Source organism: Eriocheir sinensis, chromosome 43 (assembly GCF_024679095.1).
Source record: "Eriocheir sinensis breed Jianghai 21 chromosome 43, ASM2467909v1, whole genome shotgun sequence".
NCBI classification, from domain to species: domain Eukaryota; kingdom Metazoa; phylum Arthropoda; class Malacostraca; order Decapoda; family Varunidae; genus Eriocheir; species Eriocheir sinensis.
Genome location: NC_066551.1, coordinates 5,497,918 through 5,521,391, shown reverse-complemented (window position 1 = coordinate 5,521,391; position 23,474 = coordinate 5,497,918). Strand labels below are relative to the sequence as shown.

The 23,474-nt window shown below is 48.0% G+C and overlaps 1 protein-coding gene across 1 annotated transcript; it reads left to right on the top strand.

The window, feature by feature from the left end:
* The first annotated feature begins 476 nt into the window (after positions 1-476).
* LOC127010368 (uncharacterized) lies at positions 477-23,203 on the top strand. Its single transcript, XM_050884334.1, has 13 exons — positions 477-645; positions 2,436-2,503; positions 5,087-5,129; positions 13,513-13,745; positions 14,018-14,902; positions 14,989-15,186; positions 15,619-15,738; positions 16,413-16,568; positions 17,613-17,785; positions 18,227-18,409; positions 19,775-19,969; positions 20,530-22,633; positions 23,058-23,203. Exons 2-13 carry the CDS (start codon positions 2,459-2,461, stop codon positions 23,199-23,201), a joined length of 4,479 nt encoding a protein of 1,492 aa, XP_050740291.1. The 5' UTR covers positions 477-645; positions 2,436-2,458; the 3' UTR covers positions 23,202-23,203.
* Positions 23,204-23,474: the final 271 nt, after the last annotated feature.

Sequence of the window (23,474 nt, the reverse complement as noted above, 5' to 3'; positions counted from 1 at the left end):
CCCCACCCCCTCCCCCTCGGCACTGCCGCGGAGGAGTGTGCCTTGGTTGGGCAGGGCACGTGTTGTGTTGATCCCATACTCATCACGCATCATGCCCAGACTCCGGAGCATCATTCTCTCTCTCTCTCTCTCTCTCTCTCTCTCTCTCTCTCTCTCTCTCTCTCTCTCTCTCTCTCTCTCTCTCTCTCTCTCTCTCTCTCTCGCTCTCTCCACTTTTTTTCTTTAAATTATTTTTAGGTAAATAATTTGAACTTAGAGATTACAAAACGTGTGATGAGACGGCCATAATTAGAAAGAGAGAGAGAAAGAGAGAGAGAGAGAGAGAGAGGAATGCGGGTCCGCTGGTTGGAAGCGACGGGGTCCAAAGCTGTGCCCTGCGGCGGGTCCCCCTCCCTCCGTCCCGTCCTGTGGCCTGCTCCTCCCCCCCTGTCCTCCTCCTCGCCCCGCCCCCCAACGTGCCCCCCACCCTCTGCCCCTCCACCAGTACCTCGGTAATGGCGGCGGAGCGCAGAGAGCTGGTGCAGTGTAGCTGGTGAGTGAGGCAGCATCGCGCGAGCTGTGCCCCGTCGGGGTAACATGTGTATACCTGAGGTGCCGCGGCGGTTCGAGAAGCGCTGGAGTGATCGTCAGAGCGTCGCCAGCCAGGTGAGTGGCCGCCACAGCCACAGCTGGCCCGCACTCACGCCGCCGCCGTGGGGGTGTCGGCAGGCGGCAGCAGGAGCAACAGCAGCAGCAGCAGCAGCAGCGCCAGCCCCTCCAGCCATCAAGTCAGGCCCAGGATGCTGCGTTTGCTGCTGCTGCTGTTGCTCCCGCGCTATCCCTACTATGTCGTAGATTGGTTAAATTTGACGGTGTGTCACGCAGCAGTGCTGCCAGTAGGCTGGTGGGCAGGCAGAGGGGGAGGAATGGAGCTGGGCAGCGGGGAGGTGGGAGGGGAGGTTACGTCCGCGGATCACTTCACAACCTCAACAAACGTTGAAGTCTCTTGGCCTGTAATGTGTCGGGCGGCGCACCAGCCGCCGCCTCGTCCGTTACACTGCCCTGGTGATCCTCGGCCGTAGCCTGCCCATCGCCCTGCCCTGTGCCCGTGCTAGATCGTCTGGAGTGTGACGAGCGAGGGTTGGGACAGACGAGGGCTGGGCTAGGCTGGCTCGCCCACAAACTCTCTACTCTGTGGGCTCGCCCGTCTTCTCACATAATGTCCCGGTATGTGGAGCGCCCAGAGGCAGGTGTGGCCAGCTGCCCCGCCCGGCCTGCCATATGTCCTGCCCTGCCTGCCCACTGGTTGTCATTGCCTCTCCTCTGTCCTTTTCAAGCATTTCTCAGCTCACAAGTGCGTGCATGCCTCCGACTTTTTCTGGGCAGGCCAGCACGTCGCCAGCCTGGCTATTTGTTTTGCGCCTCGCACGGACCATACTCGTACAGCCTTCTTCCTTCCTTCCTACCCGCGGCCCGCTGCCCAGTCCCATTCACTGAACCTGCCTTGCCTAACCTGCATCCATTCCTCGGCTTGTCATTCTTGTGTCCTGCCAATTCTTCCTTATCTTTAACCCAAATGTCATCGACCTCGCCTGAATAGCCTTTTTGACCCAGCATTCCTTCGCCTAGCTGTTATTGGCCGAGCCTCGCCCCGCTAACCACATGCCCTTCCAAAACCTGGCTCCTGCGCGACCCGGGCCACGGCTACGCAGACGTGGAACGGGTGAAAGTATTTTTTCCCTGCCCTCTCGATGCCATCCCACTAACGTTACCTCCACCAGCCTGCGTTGGCATAGATGGTACATATGGTTGTTGCTAATCATATTTTTTGATTGGTTCAGTATATTGTGGGCATTTTATCTATCGTTGCTTAGCCTGTGGCCTGGCACCTTAAAAATAGTAACCCATCACGCCTGTTTGCTGGCACCACTGCCGTAGCTTTTTTTTTTTGTGTGTGTGTGTGTGACTGTGTGTGTACTTTTGTATTTCTGTATGTGTGTGTGTTTCTGTGTGTACTTGTGTATTTATCTGTGTGTTTGTGTGTGTGTGTGTGTGTACGTGTGTGTGTGTGTGTTTTACAGATCAAGGACTAAAACAACTGTGTGTGTGTGTGTGTGTGTGTTTTACAGATCAAGGACTAAAACAACTGTGTGTGTGTGTGTGTGTGTGTGTGTGTTTTACAGATCAAGGACTAAAACAACTGTGTGTGTGTGTGTGTGTGTGTGTGTGTGTGTGTGTGTTTTACAGATCAAGGACTAAAACAACTGTGTGTGTGTGTGTGTTTTACAGATCAAGGACTAAAACAACTGTGTGTGTGTGTGTGTTTTACAGATCAAGGACTAAAACAACTGTGTGTGTGTGTGTTCCGTCAATATTTATCTATGTACATATTTGTGTGTGTATGAGTAACGCACGCCACCCGCCACCCTGACCTGTCTCTCTCCTTCTCCGTGCAGACGAAGGATGCAACAGACGGATAATGGGAACACGCTCGCCACGCTCTGGCTACAGCACGTCTCACCAGGTCAGTCCGCAGCTCAGGTTACTCGGCCCTTACGCCTATCCCTCCACAGCAACGCTTAAGGGGCTATAACACTGGGCAAATTTTCCGTGGATCTTCAGTCAAACCACGATTTCCGCTAGCGTGGTTCTCATTTGTTTCTTGTTATTGCTGCTGCTGATGATGGTGAGTAATACCGTCGTCCTTCGGTGAAATCTACCGTAGCCTTGGAGGACCGTTTACTCGTCAGAAAACCACGGAAATAGGAGAACCACGCCAGCGGAAATCGTGGCTTGAATGAAGATTCACGGAAAATTTGCCCAGTGTGATAGCCCCTTTACAACTCTATACTATCTTCTGTTGTGGGAGCGGCAAGTAGCGGGCTTTTTTTTTTTCCTACACTCTTTTTGTTGCCCTTGTGTCGACTCATAAAAAAAAAACCCCGCCAACCAACACTAATAGATGTTGTGTTGCGTCTTCCTCTGCCTGCATGCTTTTTGCTGGGGCGCGGCATTTTACACTTCAGTTTTGCCTTCGCACTGTTTCCTTTACCATATAAATAAACTACCACCATCACCAGCATCATCATCACCATCATTATCATCGTCGTCGTCATTATCAATCACTAAGTTCACTGTAAGACAAGGACCTTTTTCATCGTTCTCCATCTCCCTCTGATCTTAGTGCAGAGGTTCTAGTTTTGTCTATCATCGTCGTCATTGTCCATCACTAAATTCACTGCAAGACAAGGGACCTTTTTCATCGTTCTCCATCTCCCTCTGATCTTAGTGCAGAGGTTCTAGTTTAGTTTATCATCGTCGTCATTGTCCATCACTAAGTTCACTGCAAGACAACTTCACAAGGACCTATTTCATCGTTCTCCATCTCCTTCTGATCTTAGTGCAGAGGTTCTAGTTTTGTCTATCATCGTCGTCATTGTCCATCACTAAATTCACTGCAAGACAAGGGACCTTCTTCATCGTTCTCCATCTCCCTCTGATATTAGTGCAAAGGTTCTAGTTTAGTTTTCCTGTATAGGTTCTGTTTGCTCGACTTCTATTATCCCTAGATTACCATTCTGTTACTTTAGTTCTTCATTTGGTGCCATTGTTCTTACGGATCCATATTATCCCGCTTTGCTAAACTCACTCTTATTCCTATTAATTTCACCTGCTACACACGTCACGCTCATTGCTTATTATAATTACATGTCCATTGACTTTGAGCTTCTTCCTTCTCGGCCTTCCTTACACCTCATTCCATTTGATTTGCCACACACGCTTTATTAGTACGCGTCCATTGAGCTTCTTCCTTCTCATCCTTTCGTATAACTCATTAATTGAAGCACGACCCACTGGTAGGCTTTATGTATGATCCGTTGCCTTACAAAACATCTGTATAGTAAATAAACTTAAGGGGATATCACACTGGGCAAATTTTCCGTGGATCTTCATTCAAACCACGATTTCCGCTGGCGTGGTTCTCATATTTCCGTGGTTTTCTGACGTGTCCACAATCTTCCAAAGCTATGGTAGATTTCACCGAGGGACGACGGTATTACTCACCATCATCATCAGCAGCAATAACAAGAAATAAATGAGAAACACGCTAGCGGGAATCGTGGTTTGACTGAAGATCCACGGAAACTTTGTCCAGTGTAATAACCCCTTCAAATTCCGTCTGTTCTCTCACTTCGGAAGGTGTCCCAGCTTGCCTCAACTCTTTTCCTATAAGTCCACAGTACAACACTTTCTTATATCTTACATCTACAATCTAAGGTCTAGTTATAAGAATGTTTTTGAGCAAGCTAACCCCTCCAGACTTGACCCTAAAACATCACTCAGAAATATCTTCTTTAAACGAGTATATAACACGTCTCTTCACACTGTTGTCCTTTCTATTATATGCTTCATCACTCCCTCGTCAACCAAGGGAAGTAATCTCAATATATTCTCATCCTCATTTCTTTTTACGTTTCTCCATACTTTAATTACTTCCTTTTTTTTAGTTATATATATAAAGGCTACTTCATTTAAATCCACACCAGCCAAGCGAACTTTTGCTAATATATTCCTTTCCTCATATTACTTTATACGCTTCTTTATTTAGATTACCTCAGTCTTCATTCACACCCTCGTCAGCCAAGCGAAGTTTTTCCTAATATATACTTTCTTCATTCATTCGTACGCTTCTCCTTGATGTAGATTGATTTCCTCGTGTTTCTTGTAATTATAGACTACTTCCTCTACAACCACGCCAGCCATGTCTTCTTTGCCCTAATATAACGTTTGTCTTCGCGGCTGTGATGGGAGATCGTTTGGGTATTTGCCGCTCAAGGTCATCTCAAAAGTATGATGTCCATGAAGTGTTGGGAGTGCCTGTGATGCACGCTATTACTGTTTGCACTCTCTCTCTCTCTCTCTGTTTCCATCTTTACCTATCGATCTATTAGTCCATCTATCTATCCATCTGTATGTGCGTTTGTGGCCTCACTATCAAACTCTTTTTAGCGTATTTAATGTTTTTTTCTTTTCTTCATATGTTCAGTCATCTCTGTTATAAAACAGTCGCTATCGTACTAATCGGTCGTATTTGTTTCTCCCTCAGGAAAGATGTGATCCGGAGGAGTATGACTTCGAAGATGTTTTAGGTGAGTACACGAGGCCTTTCCACGTGACCAGTGTCATTAGATAGTCGTGTGTGTTGCCTTGGACAGTACGTGAAGCGTTCACTGCATCCACATGACGTGCGTCGTTACCAGCTGTAGTGTGTTGCATGGGACAGCAAAAGAAGGCCAGGCACCATCCCCTTAACCAGTTGTCATTGGTCTTATTGATATCATTGGTGAAGTGTTAGACGAGTGTGGCCGTCAGCCTGCATAGTAATTGACTGAGTAATGGTGAAGGGGAGGCTGCGCAGCACGAGTCCCGCCTTCCTCGGGCCTCGACTCGCGGGTTTTTCGTGCTGGGTAATTCCGTTGCTTCAATCCGAGGGAGGTGGTCCGCGAGGCTCACGGCTGGGGCCAGGGACCATCTTGTCTGGCCCCTGATGAAGATCCTCCTGGCATGGGTAGCCCTTTTCCTCTTCTGAGAAGGATGGAATAGGGGCCTAAGCCCCCTCCAGTATGACTTGTCAGATCATTGGGGCAAGCAAGTCCCCCCCCCCCTCCCCCGCCCACCACGGGCAAGGCCTCTGCCTGTACGCCACTTCCCCGCCTCCTCCCCGCCACTTCTCACTTAACTCACAAAAGCAAAAGTTCGTTTTTAATGGAGTGCTTGGAATACCTCTGAGTCCAGTTGCCGCTTAGCACTTTACGTGTAAGTAATTCCTCCTCTGATACGCACCAAGTTGCTGTGGTGGCGGCGGAGCATCACTAGTCAGCCTCTTCAAATGACAGCTATTAGGACACGGCTAGAAGTGAGCGAGGAAGCAAGATATACTACATTAGTGGGGGCAGCGAGCAAGTTGTGGCCAGTCAGTGGCGGCAGTTCACTAACCTTCCAGCTGCTACCCGCCATCACGCCCATGTTAATGTACCGCCCACAGATAGTGTGTGAGGAGGTGTAGCATCTCTGGCGTGTGTGAGTGTCGCCCTGTCGTGCTAAAGTGACGCAGGGAGCAGGGCAAGAGTGAGGCACTGGACGGGAGAGCAGGATCATGGGCGGACGGGCACCGGCCTGCGTCTTGTGCCGCCCCTGTCACCTGCCGCTGCCCCGCCCCGCAGCGCCGTGGCACAGGGGAGCCCCGCCGCGCCTCCCCTCGCCTTGGATCCCTTCTTGGGTGTGAGGTCGCCGGGACGTGGTGTCTTCTGCCTCTCGGCCTCAGCCAGTGACATCCCATCCATTAGCCCTTACTTAATGTTGATTGAGTCGTGTGTTCCTCTCTTCCACTTCTCCTGCCACCCCTAACTCGGCCCTCACGTACCTACAGGGCATAATAGTGACTGATTCTTGTGTGTGCCTCTCTTGCCTTTCTCCCGCCACCTCCAGGACGGTCTTCACGTATCTACAGGGAAGGGAGGACAAGTCGAGGGTTGACAGTCTTGTCGGCACTGGCTAACGATCACACTTCCTGAAAAGGGTCGGGATGGGGCAGGACGGCCGAGCGTTGGGCCGATCACCGCGTTGGGTTACGCCACTCGTTCTGGCAGCCTTTGAGACAGTTTTGTTATTACCTGAGTGCTAAAAGAATAATACAGCAATGAAAAAAGTCCGTAACCGGCGGCCACCCACCACATAGTTTAAATGTATAGATGAATATATACATTAATACAACTGTGGTTTATACTTTATCATACTACTTGACATGTTTATGGAACGAGTACTGACCCAACCAAAATGAAATGACGTTCTGTACTCGGTGTGTACAGCATCCAGACCTGTCAAGAAAATCGTTTAGTCATGCAGATTGTTTTCTTGATAGATTCCTTAATTAATAACGGTTGACTACAGTGGTTGTCAGTATGTCAGGAGTTTCGTTGAGGATGTCGAGGGCCATCTCAATGCAAATGACCTCCGACTTGCTTATTGAGCTGTGAAGAAGCTCCTCTCCAAGCCTCCCTCTCAGGTGAGCGCTTTCCGAACAGCAGATGGTTGCCAGTGTCAGACATGGATGGGCAGAGGGTTGTTGGGCTGAGTACTTTGAACAGTTGTACACGGCAGACGCTCCACGTGGGCAGCTTCCTGCTGCTGGGTTGCAGGTGGGGGATGCTGATCTAACCATAGACGAAAGTCCACCCTCTCGTGATGAGGTCAGGGAGGCTGTGACAAAGTTGAAGGATAGAACAGCACTTGGTACGTGTAACATCAGTGCGGAGCTGCTCAAAGCTAGAGGTGAGGTCATGATCCTCGGGTTGTCCAGCTTTCCCGTAAACGCGGGAGTGAGGCAGGGCTGTGTCCTTGCCCCATCGCTTTTCAACAATTGTATAGACTGGATACTAGCCAGGGTTGTGGATCAGTCATTGTGGAGCATCTGTTAGCAACACCAGGGTCACTGACCTTGTTTTTGTCGATGATGCAATAATCCTTGCGGAGCCACTAAAGGTTCTGGAGATGGCTCTCGAGGCACTGTTCGCCTTTGGGACTCCAGGTGTCCTGGGTCAAGACAGGTACAGGTGTTAGGAGGCTTGCTAGGTGAAACAGTACAATATGTTCATGCGTGTGGCGAGGACATGAGATCTTGAAAAATTTCACATATAGCTACCTTGGTCTTCAAGTTGCTTGTGCTCCCTGTCTTCCTCATGGCTGTGAGACATGGACACTGAATAAAGACTTGAAGAGGCGGATTGATGCCTTTGGTAATAAGTGGCTTCGCAGAATCATGGATTATCGCTGAAATGACTGTGTTAAATCGGCGATTACTCCGTGAGACTGATTCGGACCTGTCTAGTATTGTATATTTCGGTGCTGGTATGTGAAGCGAAGCCGCCAAGCCATATGAAGGCGAGGGAAGGACAGGAGCAGCGGCGTGCGTCCTGGAAAGGCTGGAGAGTAAAGGCGGTTTTAGCTCAGCACCAACCACCTCAAAACTGTATTGAAGAGGCGGATTGATGCCTTTGGTAACAAGTGGCTTCGCAGAATCATGGATTATCGCTGGAATGACTGTGTTAAATCGGCGATTACTCCGTGAGACTGATTCGGACCTGTCTAGTCCGTGAACACCATCTCCGACTATACGGGCATGTGGCACGTTACCCAGAAGCCGATCCTGCTCACCGGTTTGTTTCTTTGAGACTCTCCTGAGTGGAGGAGGCCAAGGGGACGTCCTCAGAGTTCGTGGCTTGAGCAAGTCCCTGCTATGAGGTATACTTGGGATGGAAGGCGGGCCTGCATGGAGACTTGCCCGCAGTAACCCCCGGGTTTGGCGTCATAAGGTGGGCGAGGCACCGTGCCCCCCGGCGTATGCCCTCGATCATTGATTGATTGGAAATGGTTGTATCATTATAACTAACCCAGCATTCAGTATCATTTCCATCAGAGTATTGTATATTTCGGTGCTGGTATGTGAAGCGAAGCCGCCAAGCCATATGAAGGCGAGGGAAGGACAGGAGCAGCGGCGTGCGTCCTGGAAAGGCTGGAGAGTAAAGGCGGTTTTAGCTCAGCACCAACCACCTCAAAACTGTATCGACGCTAGTACCGCAAGTGGAGGTGTCGAGGCAAAGGAAGCCAAGGGAAGGACAGTGCTGAGCGGAGTGCTGGGAAGGCTGAATAATACAGGTGTGTGCCGAGGCCCTGCGAGCACCATCACCTGAATAGCAGCAGATGGGTGGTGGAGGGGACTAGCTGGCAACTCGCATCGGGAGAGCCAACTTAAACGTTATTTAACAATAACATCTTCCGCCAGACATGAATGACCACTACGTTATCAGTCGGGGGAGGTGTCTTGAGTCAAGGGAAGAAGGGGGAGTGTCGGTGTAGGGTTAAGGAGGAGGGGGAGGGGAGGGTGGGCGCCAAGAGTGTGTTAGTGGAGGAGGGAGGGAGCCAGCCTGCGCTGTGCTATGCTAGGAATGCAAGGCCAAGGTTAGTGGTACCCTGGGCAGTGGCGCAGCCCTACACTTCCCCTATACACTCGCTGCATACATTCCCGCACACACACACACACACACACACACAACATTGACAATGCCGTCATTTGCATCGTGATACATGTATCGTTATATGAATTATTAAGTTATTAAAAATGTTCACTTCAGTCCCTACTGTTTGAGAGAGAGAGAGAGAGAGAGAGAGAGAGAGAGAGAGAGAGAGAGAATAGTAATTCGTGTCAGGCTTGACAGGTGAGGGGGGCGAGGGGGCCGTAGCAGCACCCAACACTGCTCTAGTTTCATTGGGCGGCGTGATGGTGGTGGCGGTGGTGGCCTCGGTAATGGCCAGATGGCAGGGCTGGCCACAAACTCATCCTACTCCCTTTTCTTTTATCTTAAATGGATATAAACTCACTGCAATTATATCACTCCTTCCCTCGACTTCCCACGACCACATGAGAAATAAATGTTTTATATGTATACATATGAGTGACATCCTCCGTAATTTTTGGATGTGAACTTTACCAGACATAATCTAAATAGTCCAAGGCAATCAAACACTTTCAAAGAGGGATTATCAATACGCCTGGAACTATTATTTTTGAGGGGGTGCATCTATATTTTGAAAGGAGCAGCGTGTTCTGGGCAATTTGGTTGTTTGTTTTGCCCTTGGTTTGCCTCCTTTCAGTCAAAAATTATAATTGCTTCTCCATTCCCATTTATCATTTTTTTTCTTTTTATGGGGGGTAGGGGGTGTACACTATGGCTCTTTCCCATCAGCCCCGCCCTCTACCTAACTTATAACAGAGTCAAGTCGTGTGTATTCCTCTCGTCCCTCCTACCAGCTCTAATGCGATCTTCACACTTAAGTAGAGGAGGATTCAACTCCTTATCGACCTGTTCCGCTGGTATCTTTCCCTCTGGTCCTACGTAACACCGTCCTGGATCGTATACGTATGTTCCTCTTCCCTCCTAGTAGTACCTCTAATACACGCTTCACGTATACAGAAGGGAAGACGCGTCGAGGCTGCAGTGATAATTTCGAGCACATTAATTTATTCAAGGATATAAGGAGATACGGAGACTAAAGAAGCCAGGGCCCACAATCTCAAACATTTCGAAACTTACACAGCCACATTGGATAAGACTTTGGTAGACGTGGGTATTTCCATGGGTAGTTCTATGAGCCTAGTGATAATTTGACGAGCCTTATGCACCATGAACGAGAAAAACACTCATGAGAACCCGACTAACTTCCTTTGTGGCCATTAAAAATAGTGGTCGTGGAAGCCGAAAGGGTCTGATATATTCCCAGACGGTGGCTTTTAAGGTTTGCACACAGTACCTGATACTGATCGTGAGGAACGTAGCTAAAGGGGAAAATATCGCTGTCTCATCAGTTAAGGTTAATTTTCACGGAATTCGTCTGTTGCCTGAATTTTAATTAATATCCGCAATTCTAAGTAAAATTTATTATTGTCTTCTGCCCACTTCCTCTACTTCCTGGCTTTGTGGAGCAGCATTTTTTTTTTTCATGAACGGTCTTATCTGCCGTAAAAAAATATCCAAACCTCCTCTGCCTGCTTTATGCGCAAGTACTGTAGTGTTGTGTTTGTGTACGCATGATAGCTGTAAGAGGTTCTAAATACTACCAGACTCTGCTTTCTATGAAAAAATCAAGCTTAATTTTATTCATGAGTAAATTACATGCAGAACAAAACTGCTGACGTGCTTATGTTGCATGTCACCGAACAAGTCCAAAACTTGGTAGATGGCTCTCACCTTGTTGCTGTTCACCTGCCAGAAAGTAGATAATTGAATGGATGTGGCTTTAACCCGGTAGCAGCGGGGATCATGTTTCTCAATGGTCCCTCTAAGCGAGAAAAATGAGAAAAAATCACCCCTCCCACAAACCATTTCATAATACATATCAAAGCATTTGTGATCAGATTGTGTATCATCTATTTTTTGGGGTTTATATCATGGCACAAATTTTGCCCGTCGCTGCTACACGGTAAAGCCACAAATTTGGCCCGTCGCTGCTACCGGGAGCCATTGCTGGCGGGCACACGACTGCATGGTATCTGTACGCGCTTTGCAAACATTTATCTCTGCGACCCGGCTTCATCCTGCGTATCAACCTAACCAAGGTCTGCCTGTATTGATGTTAGTTTGGTCTTAGACATCCTTATTAATAAAAAAAGTTGATATTAGGACCTTGATTTTTAACGATCCCCCCCGCAAGCCTCGTGAGAGCATCGAGCACGTGGCCCTTTCGCCTTCCGGTGCTTAGTTACGTGTGTGTGTGTGTGTGTGTGTGTGTGTGTGTGTGAAGAAATGGTGATCAAGTGAGCATCAAGACTCCTCGGGAACTAAAACTATCCATCAATTTTTGACATTTCGGTTTTACAAGAGTTCCGGTTTTCTTGCGCTTCGCTTTGTTTTGCATACTTCTTGTTTATTCCTTGCCCTATCTCCTTGAACGTTGAACAAAAAAACATTATGAGCTAGTCGTGCATGAGCAGCCCTGCATCACGCCCTCGGAGAGTACATAGGTTTGCTCATTAATTGTTTTGCTGTCATCGTGGCAACGGTTTCCAGCGGCTCCAGGGTGCTGGTGGCTGTCTTGACTGATGCATTTGGCCATTATTGTTATTCATGAGGCACACAATAAGCTACTTGCAAGGAGTTTTCTCTCGTGGTCATGGAGGTTATTGTTGTGGTGGGGCTGATTTGTGTGCTGTCAGGAGGAGGGTGGCGGCCTGGCGGGCAGGACACAGTGTGGAGGGGCGCGCGCGGCCCGGCCCGGGCTGGAGGGAATTAAAGCAGGTGTTACAGGTGGGCTGGAGGCGAGGTGCAGCTTGCTGGGGTTATCGTTATCGTTTCACATGACAATGATAATAGTAATAATAATAATAACTAATAATAATAATAATGAGGGACCAAAAATATTATATAACGCCTTTCCCACCCAAATTTACTCGCCCCCTCCTCCCCCGTAACGCCCCGTAACACTTCTCCAGCTGCCCCCTGAAATACCACGTAATACCAGCACCTTCCCTCCCAGACTCATAATTTATAGATTTCTAGATCTAGATTGTATAGAATCACTTGTATTAATTCATATATATTTTTTTTATCGTAGAAAGTGAGTGAACTGGTACTAAAGCACACAAGGGATGCGCCTCTGACGACCGAACAATGGAGGTGTAGAAAATACCGTTAACGTATCTAGTTAATAATATTTTGTTTAATGAATTGAAAAAAAACATTCATGAAGCCATTCCAATCTCGAGTTATCGTGATAAACGAGAAATTTCGAAAAAAATGGCAATAACGTCATCGCGACGCACCTCTGCCGGCAGGTTCATGAAATGTATAAGCAGGTGGTAGCTCTGCCACTCCTGATGGCCTCACCTGCCAGTTATGCAGAATTCTAAGCTTGGAAACTTCTTTTTTCCTTCTGCTGAATGATTCACAGGCAAATACTGGAATTTTCCTACCATTCTATTACCTCTTACGTGTGGTGACATGTTACGTCACACATGACCCGACACCTCCCCGCCCCTTGTATGCACCTCATCACCAAGCCTAACGCCTCTACCCCTACTGCGTTGCAAAGTGTTTGAATGAATTAATATAATAGTGTATTAATAAGAATTAGAAAAATGATAATTAGAAGAATTTATTGTTACATTTAATTAATGAAATTTGCACCGTGTTTTCATTCAAAGTAAAGGAATCAGCAGTTATACATATAGATAGCACACACACTTTACTAGGTTGCAAATCACACACACACACACCCCACACAGTCATAAGATTATTACATACATATATAAGGGGGGGGGGGCAATGGGAGCAATAGCCCCCCAATGTTTTCTATATCGGCCTCAAAATGCCCCTTAAAGTGCTAATTAAAAAAAAAAATCCTAAGCTATGCATGCTCGCTTCGCTCCCCCCCCCCAGGGTCCCCACCTCATGAACCCATGATGCCCTCTAGACCCACTCACCCCCAGAAATCTGCCAAAATTACGGGCCTGCATTATCAATGCTCCTGAGCACCAGCAATAATGGCTATGGTAACTGTGCATCAGTAATCAACTTGGAATTATAATTGATGCTTGATGTGTCTCGTGCTGCCAGGTCTCTGTATCGCATTGCAGTAAATAAGACGGAATGGTTGGGACACGATTGTGACGCTTCTCGTTTGGTTACATGCCGAATCATGCGGTACTTAACAGTGTTAAAGTTGACCTGATTTCAAAGCGTCCCCACCCCCTCCAAGGCTAAGATATGTTCGGATGAATAGCCACGTCTAAGCCCCTTAACTTAGCCTTAAAAAAAAGTACAACGAATAGATTTTGGGTTGTCCCTGCCAGCGTTATTGTACGTGGACGGATCGATGCTTTTTTTTAGGTTTCTGGACCCCCATCGGGTATTAGTAACATAAGGAGGGTTGATAACCATGCACTCGTGACTGACAACCATCACTCTCTGCTCCCCACAGACACCTACTCCCTGCCACTGGACGCTACCCCTGCAGCAGCAGCAGCGGCAGTATCTTCCTCTTCGATAAGCGGCGCTGAAGTGTACCGGCGCCCTGTGTACCGCTCGCCTCCAGCCGTCCGCAGAGCCCGACGCCCCGACCAGCCCACCCGACCACCGGACGCGCCGGCGGCAGCGACCCAGCATCATGACCGCCAGGGCGGCTCCTGCACCTGTATCCTCCACACCACCACGGTGAGCACGCCCACGCGGCCACGTGCTGCCGGCGGGACAGTTGCTGCCACGAGGCGTGAACAACTTTGTTTACCGTACTGTGATGGGTCATGAAGTTGAAGAACACATGCCCATGGCATGAGAAAGGCAGACGACGCAAGATCTTTGGGCGTCAGGCAATGACTATTTATAATTATTATTATTATTATTATTATTATCATTATTATTATTATTATTATTTTATTACTAGTAGTAGTAGTATTACTGATTATTGTGTCATTTATGTCCGCCAGGGGAGCAAGAGCCGCAGCAGGTCTCGGGAGCGTCGGCTGCTGGGCATGGGTGACCTGGGCAGCGTACTGGTGGGCGGCGTGAGCGGTGGTGGGGGGCGTGGCATCACCACTGGGCCGCCCACCCTGGGGAGTCGGCCAGCTGGTGCCACCCCAGGAAATGGAGGGCATGTTAGCCGAAGTGGAGGCGGCAACAACAGCAACAGCGGGTGTCTGGGCCTTTCCAGCTCGGGAGTCACCAGTGGCCGATCCATGGCGGTGGGCGGGGCAGTAGCGGCCACCAATGGTGGCTCAGCAGGATGCACCGGCAGACGAAACGTGCACCAGCCGGGCTTCCTAAAGACTGTATCAATCATAGACACTCTCAGTGAGTTGGCTCACGGGCCTGAGGTGCGGCGCCTGGCCCAGGAGCCGCAGTCAAAGCGCCCAACGCGGCCACACTCCGGCTCGCGCGTATCGTCCTCTCGGCAGCCACCAGGCTCCACCTCTGCAGGCGGGGGTGGCGGCGCTGCCGAGCCCGGCGAGGATGCCTCAGTCCGTCCTCCCGGGCCGCCTGTCCTATCAGCAGATTTCCAACAATACAGTGAAAAGATCTATGATGCCGTGACCTCCCCCGGACCTGACCCAGGCTTGAGAGGAGGCCGTGCCAGTCGAGGGCGTGCCCAGGGCCTGGGGCACCGCAGGAGAGAGCGGCCCCAACCACGTGGGGAGGCTTGTCTTGATGAGTCTCCGGGGGGCTCGGCTGTGGTGAACCATGAACAGAGAAGAGAGGAAGACGAGGCCAGTAGAAGATTGCGCCCTGAGCATCGCGGGAGGGAGCGAGGCAGAACTCCAGACTGGATAAAGAGGATCTTTGACATTGCCAAAAAGGGCGACCTGCCATCACTGGTGAGCCATAGTCATTACTTTATTTGTTTGTGATTTCACTTTGCCTTAATGCTGAGAGGTGTCACACAACCTACTTTTTATTGTAGAAGCGGAGTGTGGCTGACATGGAGGGCACACTCATCCGCAACCTGAGTGACCACAGCGGCAACAACCTCCTGCACGTGATGGCCGTGTTTGGCCACCTGGCGCCCCTGGCCTGGCTGCTCACCACACAGCAGGTCCTGGTCGATGCCCTCCACGATGAAAACAAATTCGGTCTCACTCCGTTGGTCTGTGCAATAAAGGTTAGAAAACTTCATGCCGTCATGGTAGTTTTAATGTACATATTGTCAGCTTTCCTGCTGGTCACTAAGTTTATATTAGTAGTCAATAGTTTTGGTGTGAATTTTTCAATACATTAGTGGATGTAAGATTAGCATGGAATATACGTACATGTAGCTACTAAATCCAAACACACGCTGGAGTGTCATTTATCCAGTCATTGGCTTGGTGCCAGTGTTGTCACTCATTCATCCTTCCTTCCTTTTCCTTCCTATCCTTTCCTTTCCTGTCTACCTATCTTTCCCTTCTCTGCCTTCTCTTCCTCACAATAATAATAGTAATAATAATATGAATAATGACAATAATAAGTGGCAATGAATCATGTCCTAAAAACCATGAACCCGTATTCTCTAGTCTTGATGATGTTGTAATACATAATGGTGTTTGCCAAGCAGTATGGGAGGCTGCGGTTGGTGCAGTGGCTGGTGGAGAACACCGGTGTGAGGGACAAGGTGCGCTGCAAGGATGGGGAACGCTCACTTCTTCACATAGCTGCCAAATATGCTCAAGAGGAGGTCAGTAGTGTGTCTCCCTGCTGCAAAGGAGCTGGGCTTTAACCCAGTAGCAGCGGGGATCATGTTTCTTAATGGTCCCTCCAAGTGAGAAAAATAAGAAAAAATCACCCCTCACACAAACCATTTCATAATATATATCAAAGCATTTGTGATCAGATTATGTATCATCTATATTGGGGGGTTTATATCGTGGGACAAATTTGGCCCGTCGCTGCTACACGGTAAAGCCACAAATTTGGCCCGTCGCTGCTACTGGGTTAAAGTGTGAAATTTTACAAGACTGTAGTATTGATTTTAGTTTAGTTTTAGACATCCTTGTTAAAAAAGTTAAGTAGTGGATATCATATGTGGCTATCCTGCAATTATATAAGTATTTCACCATCCATTAATTAGAATCTGCTTTAGTGTTCTTTATTTTAATACTCTTATGGTATTCAGATTTTGTAAGTTTATATTTTAATGTCAGTTCAAGTATTTAGCACACAAAAGCAGTTAGTTCAGTTTTTTTTCTCAGTATGGAAGATTGATGCATGAGAGGTGGCAGCTGTAAGAATATGCTGCCAATTATTTAAACACTGTAAGTTTGTGTTACTGCCAAGCCAAGGTTCATAAGCAGCTTTTCATCACTGTGAAGGTTTGTGAGGCAATATTGGTGATAATGTGTCCTGCGACAGGTGGTTGGCTGGGTGGTGGAGTACATGATGGCACACCAGGTCCCTCTCGACAACAAGGATCACAATGGCAACACTGCACTCCACTTGGCTGCAAGGACTGGCAATTCAGCTGTCTGTTCCATCCTCCTGCAGCATGGGGCAGATGTGACCCTCAAGGTAAATACTACTGTGTCCCATCATGCAGGTTGTCTCTCCTCAGGGTAACTTCACACCGTCAGTAGCTCTCAAAGAAATTAGTATCTCACCATGTACAGGTAACTCTCAATTTACGCGAGTATTGTGTCCTTGAAGAGGTCGCGTAAATCAAAAACAATGTAAATCAAACAAGAGGTAGGTTTCTATCGAAAAATAATATTCACTTCGTTCAGTGGAGAGAGAGAGAGAGAGAGAGAGAGAGAGAGAGAGAGAGAGAGAGAGAGAGAGAGAGAGAGAGTATCCATATCACCGAGATATCCACTCAGGCACTCAGTCTCAACCTCACTCGTGTGAGGAAGAAATGAGGGACACCATGAGCAACTGGCTAGTATTGGTACCAGTACCGAGCAGTCTGGTACTGGTACCGTACTGTATAGTTGGTACCGTTAGTACCAGTACTGGTACCAGTACCTGCCCACACCTATGTGTTGAGTAGCATGGCAGCATGGTTACTGTAGTGTATTGTTGTTCAAGTGGCGCGCGGGAAGAACTGAGCTCAGCTGTGTGGCCGCGGCGCCATGTGAGTCCAGTTACGTGATACATCTGGTGGCCACTCCTTAAAATATCACGTATGAGTGAAAAAACGTGTAAATTAAACATTTATTTGGATTTTGGACCCCACGTTATTTCAAAAAGCATAAACCAAACTCGCATAAATTGAGAGTTACCTGTACTGTGCCATTTCATCATGGTAGTTTCACAACATTCATTGCTTTGTGCACCTTATATTCCTAATGTCAAGCTTTTTTGCAACCACTGGGTCTTGATTTCCATCATCTTATATTTCTATTAAATAAAATTTTCTTGAAAAGTTAGGAAAATAGTAGTAGTGTGTATATAGTTGATAAAGGTAAACCAAAAGAAGACAGATGACAAAGTAGTGCAGAATTACATAATGGTCCTGGCTTGACTAACGAGGCTGTACTTGGAAAGCAATGACACTAAAAGGAAATGGTTTAGAGGCAGTTTAGAGGCAAAGAGTTTTGATGGTTTGCTGCTTTTCAGAATGATGTGGGCCAGAAAGCCTGGGAGGTGAGTGTGATACGTGGCCACCTTGCCTGTGCGGAGTACCTCTGTGTCCATGAATCTGGCCTTGCCCTGGCCACTGACCTCACCCGCAGAGAGGCTGAGCTGGAGGCCGCCATGGCAGACAATCATGACCTCAGAGTTAACTTCAAGTATGTTAATACTCTTTCTGACTCACCCTAACATGAATTCATATTGCTGGAAATAAATTGATTCTTTGTGTTATCTGTGTGTCTGTATGTGGTTGTGTAATTCACCATTGTCTGATCACCCTGAATGACCATGGAGCTCAGGTGTCTGAATTTTGGGTACTACTGGAATGTCACACCACATCTGCACACAACCAGGAGGTGAGACACATTCCCTGACCGACACCCATCACCCATGCACTGCTGGGTGGAGAGGGGGCACAGATTAAAGGAGACTGCCCATCTGTTTCCATTCCACCTGGGAATCAAACCCAAGACCTCGGTTGCGAGGTGGGTGGGCATGCCAACCATTGCACTACAGAGCTGTGTGTGTGTGTGTGTGTGTGTGTGTGTGTGTGTGTGTGTGTGTGTGTGTGTGTATTGCTGACCATGCAAGTCTGGCAGGGAGGTGCTGGGAGTGGCGCGTCGGCTGGTCAAGGAGCGGGAGGAGGTGGTGCGGGAGCTGTCTCGCTTGCATGACCACATGGTGGAGGCACATGACACCATCCTGGCCCTGAGAGTGCTGGCAGAGGAGAACAACTCCCTCAGAGACCGTGTCAATGGTGTCAGGCAGTCCACTCATGCCAGGTGAGTCTTGAATTTTACCACAAGTGTTTTTGATAGAGCTCATTCCAAAGCTGTCACTCCCGAATGTAAGATTTTATTATTTTCTCTTCTGTCTCTTTTCTCATAATGTCTGCAACAGTCTGCCCTCTACTGTATTCCCTGCTTCCTACGACTTAAACACGGCTTCAAGAGGGGATTGAAAACCAGATGATTAAGGAGTCTTCCCAAGCTAATTAAAACCCTATAGTTCTAACGGGGTTACAAGAGAGCACTACCTCCCTCGCTGAGGAGGTGCTCTGAGCCAGGATTAAACTTGCATCCTCTTGGTCTCAAACAAGACACCAAACCCACTGGTCCTTGACATTTCAAGAGGGGAGTATCAAAATATCTTGAGGATCAATTCACTGACCATTTTAGGGTTCTCCCTCTGTGTTCGTTTTGGAAACAGCATGTTATGGGCTTTTTAACCCTCTCGCGCACCGTAAGTTTCCAATAAGTTTCTGTTCTGCTCATCATGCATTTCTCAGGCCCGACCGGACTTTTTTTTGCCACCGCGATACTCTACATTCCCGGACGTATTTTACCCTCACAGATATATCGTACCCCAATAAATTTGGTATCAATGGCTTCATAAAGACTTGTACTAGAACATGCGCAAATAAAAATAGAGGAAAATATATATATAAACAATTCAAACTTGTTTAAAGTCTCACTATAGAGTATTGTAGACAACAAATCCAAAATACCAAGTCTTCCCCACTCGCTAGCTTGAAATTTTGTGGGCTAACTGTTTTAGCCGAATATATGTTTCGAAGCGAATTTTAGTAAGGATTCTTGTGGTATCCTCAATTTTCTCATACACCTCACTCAAAGCTCCTCATCTACGCTCCTTAGAAAGGTTGCCATATGTTACCATTGAGAAACTTATCCCAACAAATGACGCTTCCTAATTTGATGCACTTTCACTGAAAACTTAATTTTTAATAATTTTTTTTATCTTTTATGACTCGTTTCGCGTCATCGTGACCTTTGATGACGCAAAATGCGTAATCGTGCGCAAGAGGGTTAATATTATTATTTTGTCCCTGATTTGCCTCCTGTGCCATAACAAAAGTCCCTTGTCTGCTTGTCTCATGCATATGAGAATTCCTCTCACACAGTACAGAAGGTTCTTTCTTTTATTATTTTACAGTTATCATCTTGTAAACACTAGCTGAACACATGGTTTCATGTTATTTTTAGAATGCTGTTAATATACATGTGAAAGGTGTGGCAGTGTTGTAACAACTGTGGAGTCAGTCAATTGGTATATTTCTCTCGGGTTGCTGTAAATGTTCCCCTGTGAGGTGAGGAGGTGTTTTAACAGCTCTGCCATTACTGGTCTAGGGAACAGGTGGAGTCAGTCATCGAGTACGTGAATGGCCTGCATGAGCGGTGGCAAGTTGCCCAGAAGAACTGGTTTGGGTCATCGCTGGTGGACATGGAACACCGGCTCTTGCTGGTGGAGGAGGCGTGGAAGAAGCTCCGCCACCGTAGCCACCGCACCGTTGCCACCACACACCACCCTCTGGATGTGTTCAGGTGAGCCAGGCTCCCCTGAGGTCAGGCAGAGTGTCTAGCACTGTGATTCTTAAAGTATTGAGTTGTCAACATGATATCCACTCATCAACATTAGCATCCTGTTACTAACTTTTAGCTTTCTATATCCTGAAAAAAAAAAAAAAATGGCTATGAATGAACAGCTGAATATTATAGACTGTTTAGTTGTTATTATATAGTTATTGTTACTAAACACGCACAAAATTGTTCATTTATATTTCAAGCCACCTTTTTGAGTACCCTGATGAACCTGTTTTGATATCCCATTGTGGTGTAACATTCAGCATGCTTCTTCAGGATGTCAGTACTCATCTCTGTAATTAAGGTGGTCATATTAACAGTGACAAGACATACACAACTTACCCTTTCCTTCATTCCTTATGGCTATGCAGACAGTCCTCATTCAAGTATTTTTGTAATGCATTCATTGTAGAGCAGTCATATTATGGACACTTAGATTGAGACATTCATATACATTAACATGATTTATATATGATATGGTGCTGTAACTATTTATTTATAATTTCCTATTGCTTTTACAGGGCAAAGCTGTGCTCAGTGAGGGCCCAAGGGGGCGACTGTCGCCTGGGAGACTTTCCTTCTCTCTGTTCCTCTGAGGAATCCCTTGTTTCACTCTTCCCCTTCAGTGAAGAGGAGGATATGTATGAAGGTGTAGAGGACTATGGGTGTCATGCCTCTCCGGCACAAGCTGCCACTCTCACCTCCACTCCTGTTCGCCCTTCTGGAGCCTCAGGCAGCGTCCACGTCCGGGCCGAGACACTGCCTCCCCGCCTTGATGCACTCTCACCTCGTGTTGGTCGCTCAGACGCTCTACATGACACAGATTACCTCAGTCGCAGTGAAGCCACCTTAACTGATGACCAGGTTGCCGTTACAGACTACTGCCAGTCAGCCTCAGTCCTTCCACGAAGTACTTCCTCAAAAAACAAAGATAATTCTGTTCGCCCATACTGGGCTGATGCCAGCTTGAGTCCTGGCCTGGGGCTAATCACAGAGCAGCTGGGTACTGGGTCTCCTAGTGGAGAGCGGTTGGGCAGAGAGGAAGTGAGTGCTCGTTTGCGAGAACTAGCACTCACATCTGAGAGCGGGTCTTGCTCTGTTCTGGAGGTGATAGAGCCTTCTACTGATGAAAGTGATGCCCAGCCTGAAGAAGACCCTAGTCACTCTGACCTCCAGTCAGGGTCCCTAGGAGTGGTTCCACCCAGGGCCAGTGAGGAAAGCAGCAGTGGTGAGACTCAGGGTTTGCGACCACCACCAGATCGACGACAAAAGCGAGGTGCACGAAATCGACATGACGAGGGTGAAAACTGCAGCCGCACTGGGGAGGTGGCCACCACCTCAAGTGAGAGTGGTGCTGACCACCCACCACATCCTACCCACCACACCACAACCTCTGAAATGAAGCACTTTTTAGTGAGTGAGACATCCCTGGGTGCCGCTGCGGCGGATGTCTCAGAAATGTGTGGACAGCGGCACATGGGTGATGGCGAGGGCATGGATGGGATAGCCAAAGACCCGCCTGGAGCTGTCACCTCTGTGTACAAGCGGAAAGGGTTCCTTCACAAGTTCTCCATCAAGCCACGGTGGCCCTCCAAACGAAAGGTGAAAACAGTGCGCAAAGTACCAGAGCTAAGTGCAAGAGATTTCCAGGAGACATATGGGGGTGTGCGAGAGTCATCACTTTCCCTGGGAGACACTGATGCCCACACCACCACTGAATCCAACACTTCCTCTAGTCAAGAGTACAGTAATTCCTCTGAAGAATCATCCATTGGTAAACCCACCACTTCCACCACGACCACCTCCTCCTCAACTGTCACTGCCCGTACCTCAGACCTCCCCGAGGCTGAGGCTGCACGCCACAGGACCAAAAGTGGTGCCTCTGCCTCAGAGAAGCATTCTGATGCTGCCGTCTCCGGCAGTGTAAGTGGTGGTACAGGCACAGGAGGGGCAGGGTCTTCCAGCCCTCCACCAGTGCCCACCCGCCGCAAGCTGCTGCCAGAGGAAACGCTTCCCCCGTCTCCTTCATCGTCATCCCCACCAGCACCTCCTGAATCAGAGCTGGAGTGCCTGGAGGAAAGTCTGCCACCAGTCCCGGAGGAGACCACACTTAAACCTGGCGGGGAGGCACGTAGCCTGGCTGCTTCTGAAGACTCGGGCATTGTGGCAAGACCAGCGTCTAGTGCCTCCAAATCTGATTCTGTGTCACGGCCTGAGTCCTCTTCCTCTTCCTTCCCGCCCTTCAAGAGTGAGTTTCCCCTGCAGAAAGGGTTTTCCTTGACGCAGGACTTGCTCCCCACCCCAGACTCCAGCACTGCTGGCAGAATGTCGCCAGCACCCAGTGAAGTCAGCAAGACAGAGTCAGCACTCTCCCCACCTTCCCATGCCTCAGATGTAAGCAAGAGTGAATCTGCACGACAGCTGAGCTTGGGCAAGGGTAGTGTTGGGGGAAGTAACAGTGTCAGCAGCAAGGAGGGTTCAGCATCTTCCTCATCAGACTACTCCTTGACCCTGCTGCCCCTGAAGAAGCAAATCAATGTCAAAACAGCAGCCATCATTGACATCTCCTGTGAGCAGAAGACCAAGAAAGCAGACACCAGCCCTATCCTCACCTCTTCAACTAGAGTGAGTTCCAAATACATGTATCACCTCATCTTACCCTTCATCCTACTCCTCTCGTACTATTTGAAAGCTGCTGGAAAGAATCAAATCATGTACATACTTCTTCACATGCTTCATATTTTGTATTACTGCTACTGTAGCTTTATCCAAAAGATTCAAGTTTTCCTCCTCTTTCTACTTACATTTTGTCATAAAAAATTCTTATTAATAAGTAACAATTTATGATTATTACATCCATGTAATTATCATTGTAATTTGCTGATAATGAAGATATTTATTTCCTTGCAACTGAACATTTCAGGCCACAGCTGTGGTCTGTGTAGGGCAATCTTTCATTAAAGCTATTGCCAGTATGGGATGCCTTGCTTTTGGATGGGGTAGGCAGTGATAGACTGTGGCTCACTGACTGGTGGTGTTGTTATTGCAGGGAGAGTCAGGATGCTCAAAGAAGGAGGAGAAGCCATGGTATGAGCTGTCTGATGAAGAGTCTGACATCTTGCTGCCAGACCGCCTCACCACAAAGGTCATACCCAGACATTCCTCCTCTGAGGATGAGACTGAGGTCTGCTGACACAAACTCTGTAGCCCTATGTTCACATAGTGCATCATCAATCATGATCAAATCCTCAGTGTCCATACTGTGTGTGTATGTGTGTGTGTGTGTGTGTGTGTGTGTAATGATAAGTGTTGAAAAAAACACCACAGACTGTGCCAACCAGTGGGAGAATAGCCTGGTAGTGAGGTGTTGTGGTGTCTTCTCTATGTTGTCTGCAGCTGCAAGTGACAGTGACTGACTTGGCTGCATGGGAAAGATGTACTCTGAACATTTCTTACACACAGAGTT

Bases quoted from the DNA above. Each gene is read 5' to 3' on its own strand.
- LOC127010368 (XM_050884334.1), top strand. From the start codon at position 2,459: ATGGGAACACGCTCGCCACGCTCTGGCTACAGCACGTCTCACCAG. The intron at 14,903-14,988 runs GTGAGCCATAGT...TTTTTATTGTAG, and splicing joins AGGGCGACCTGCCATCACTG to AAGCGGAGTGTGGCTGACAT. The intron at 19,970-20,529 runs GTGAGCCAGGCT...TTGCTTTTACAG, and splicing joins CACCCTCTGGATGTGTTCAG to GGCAAAGCTGTGCTCAGTGA.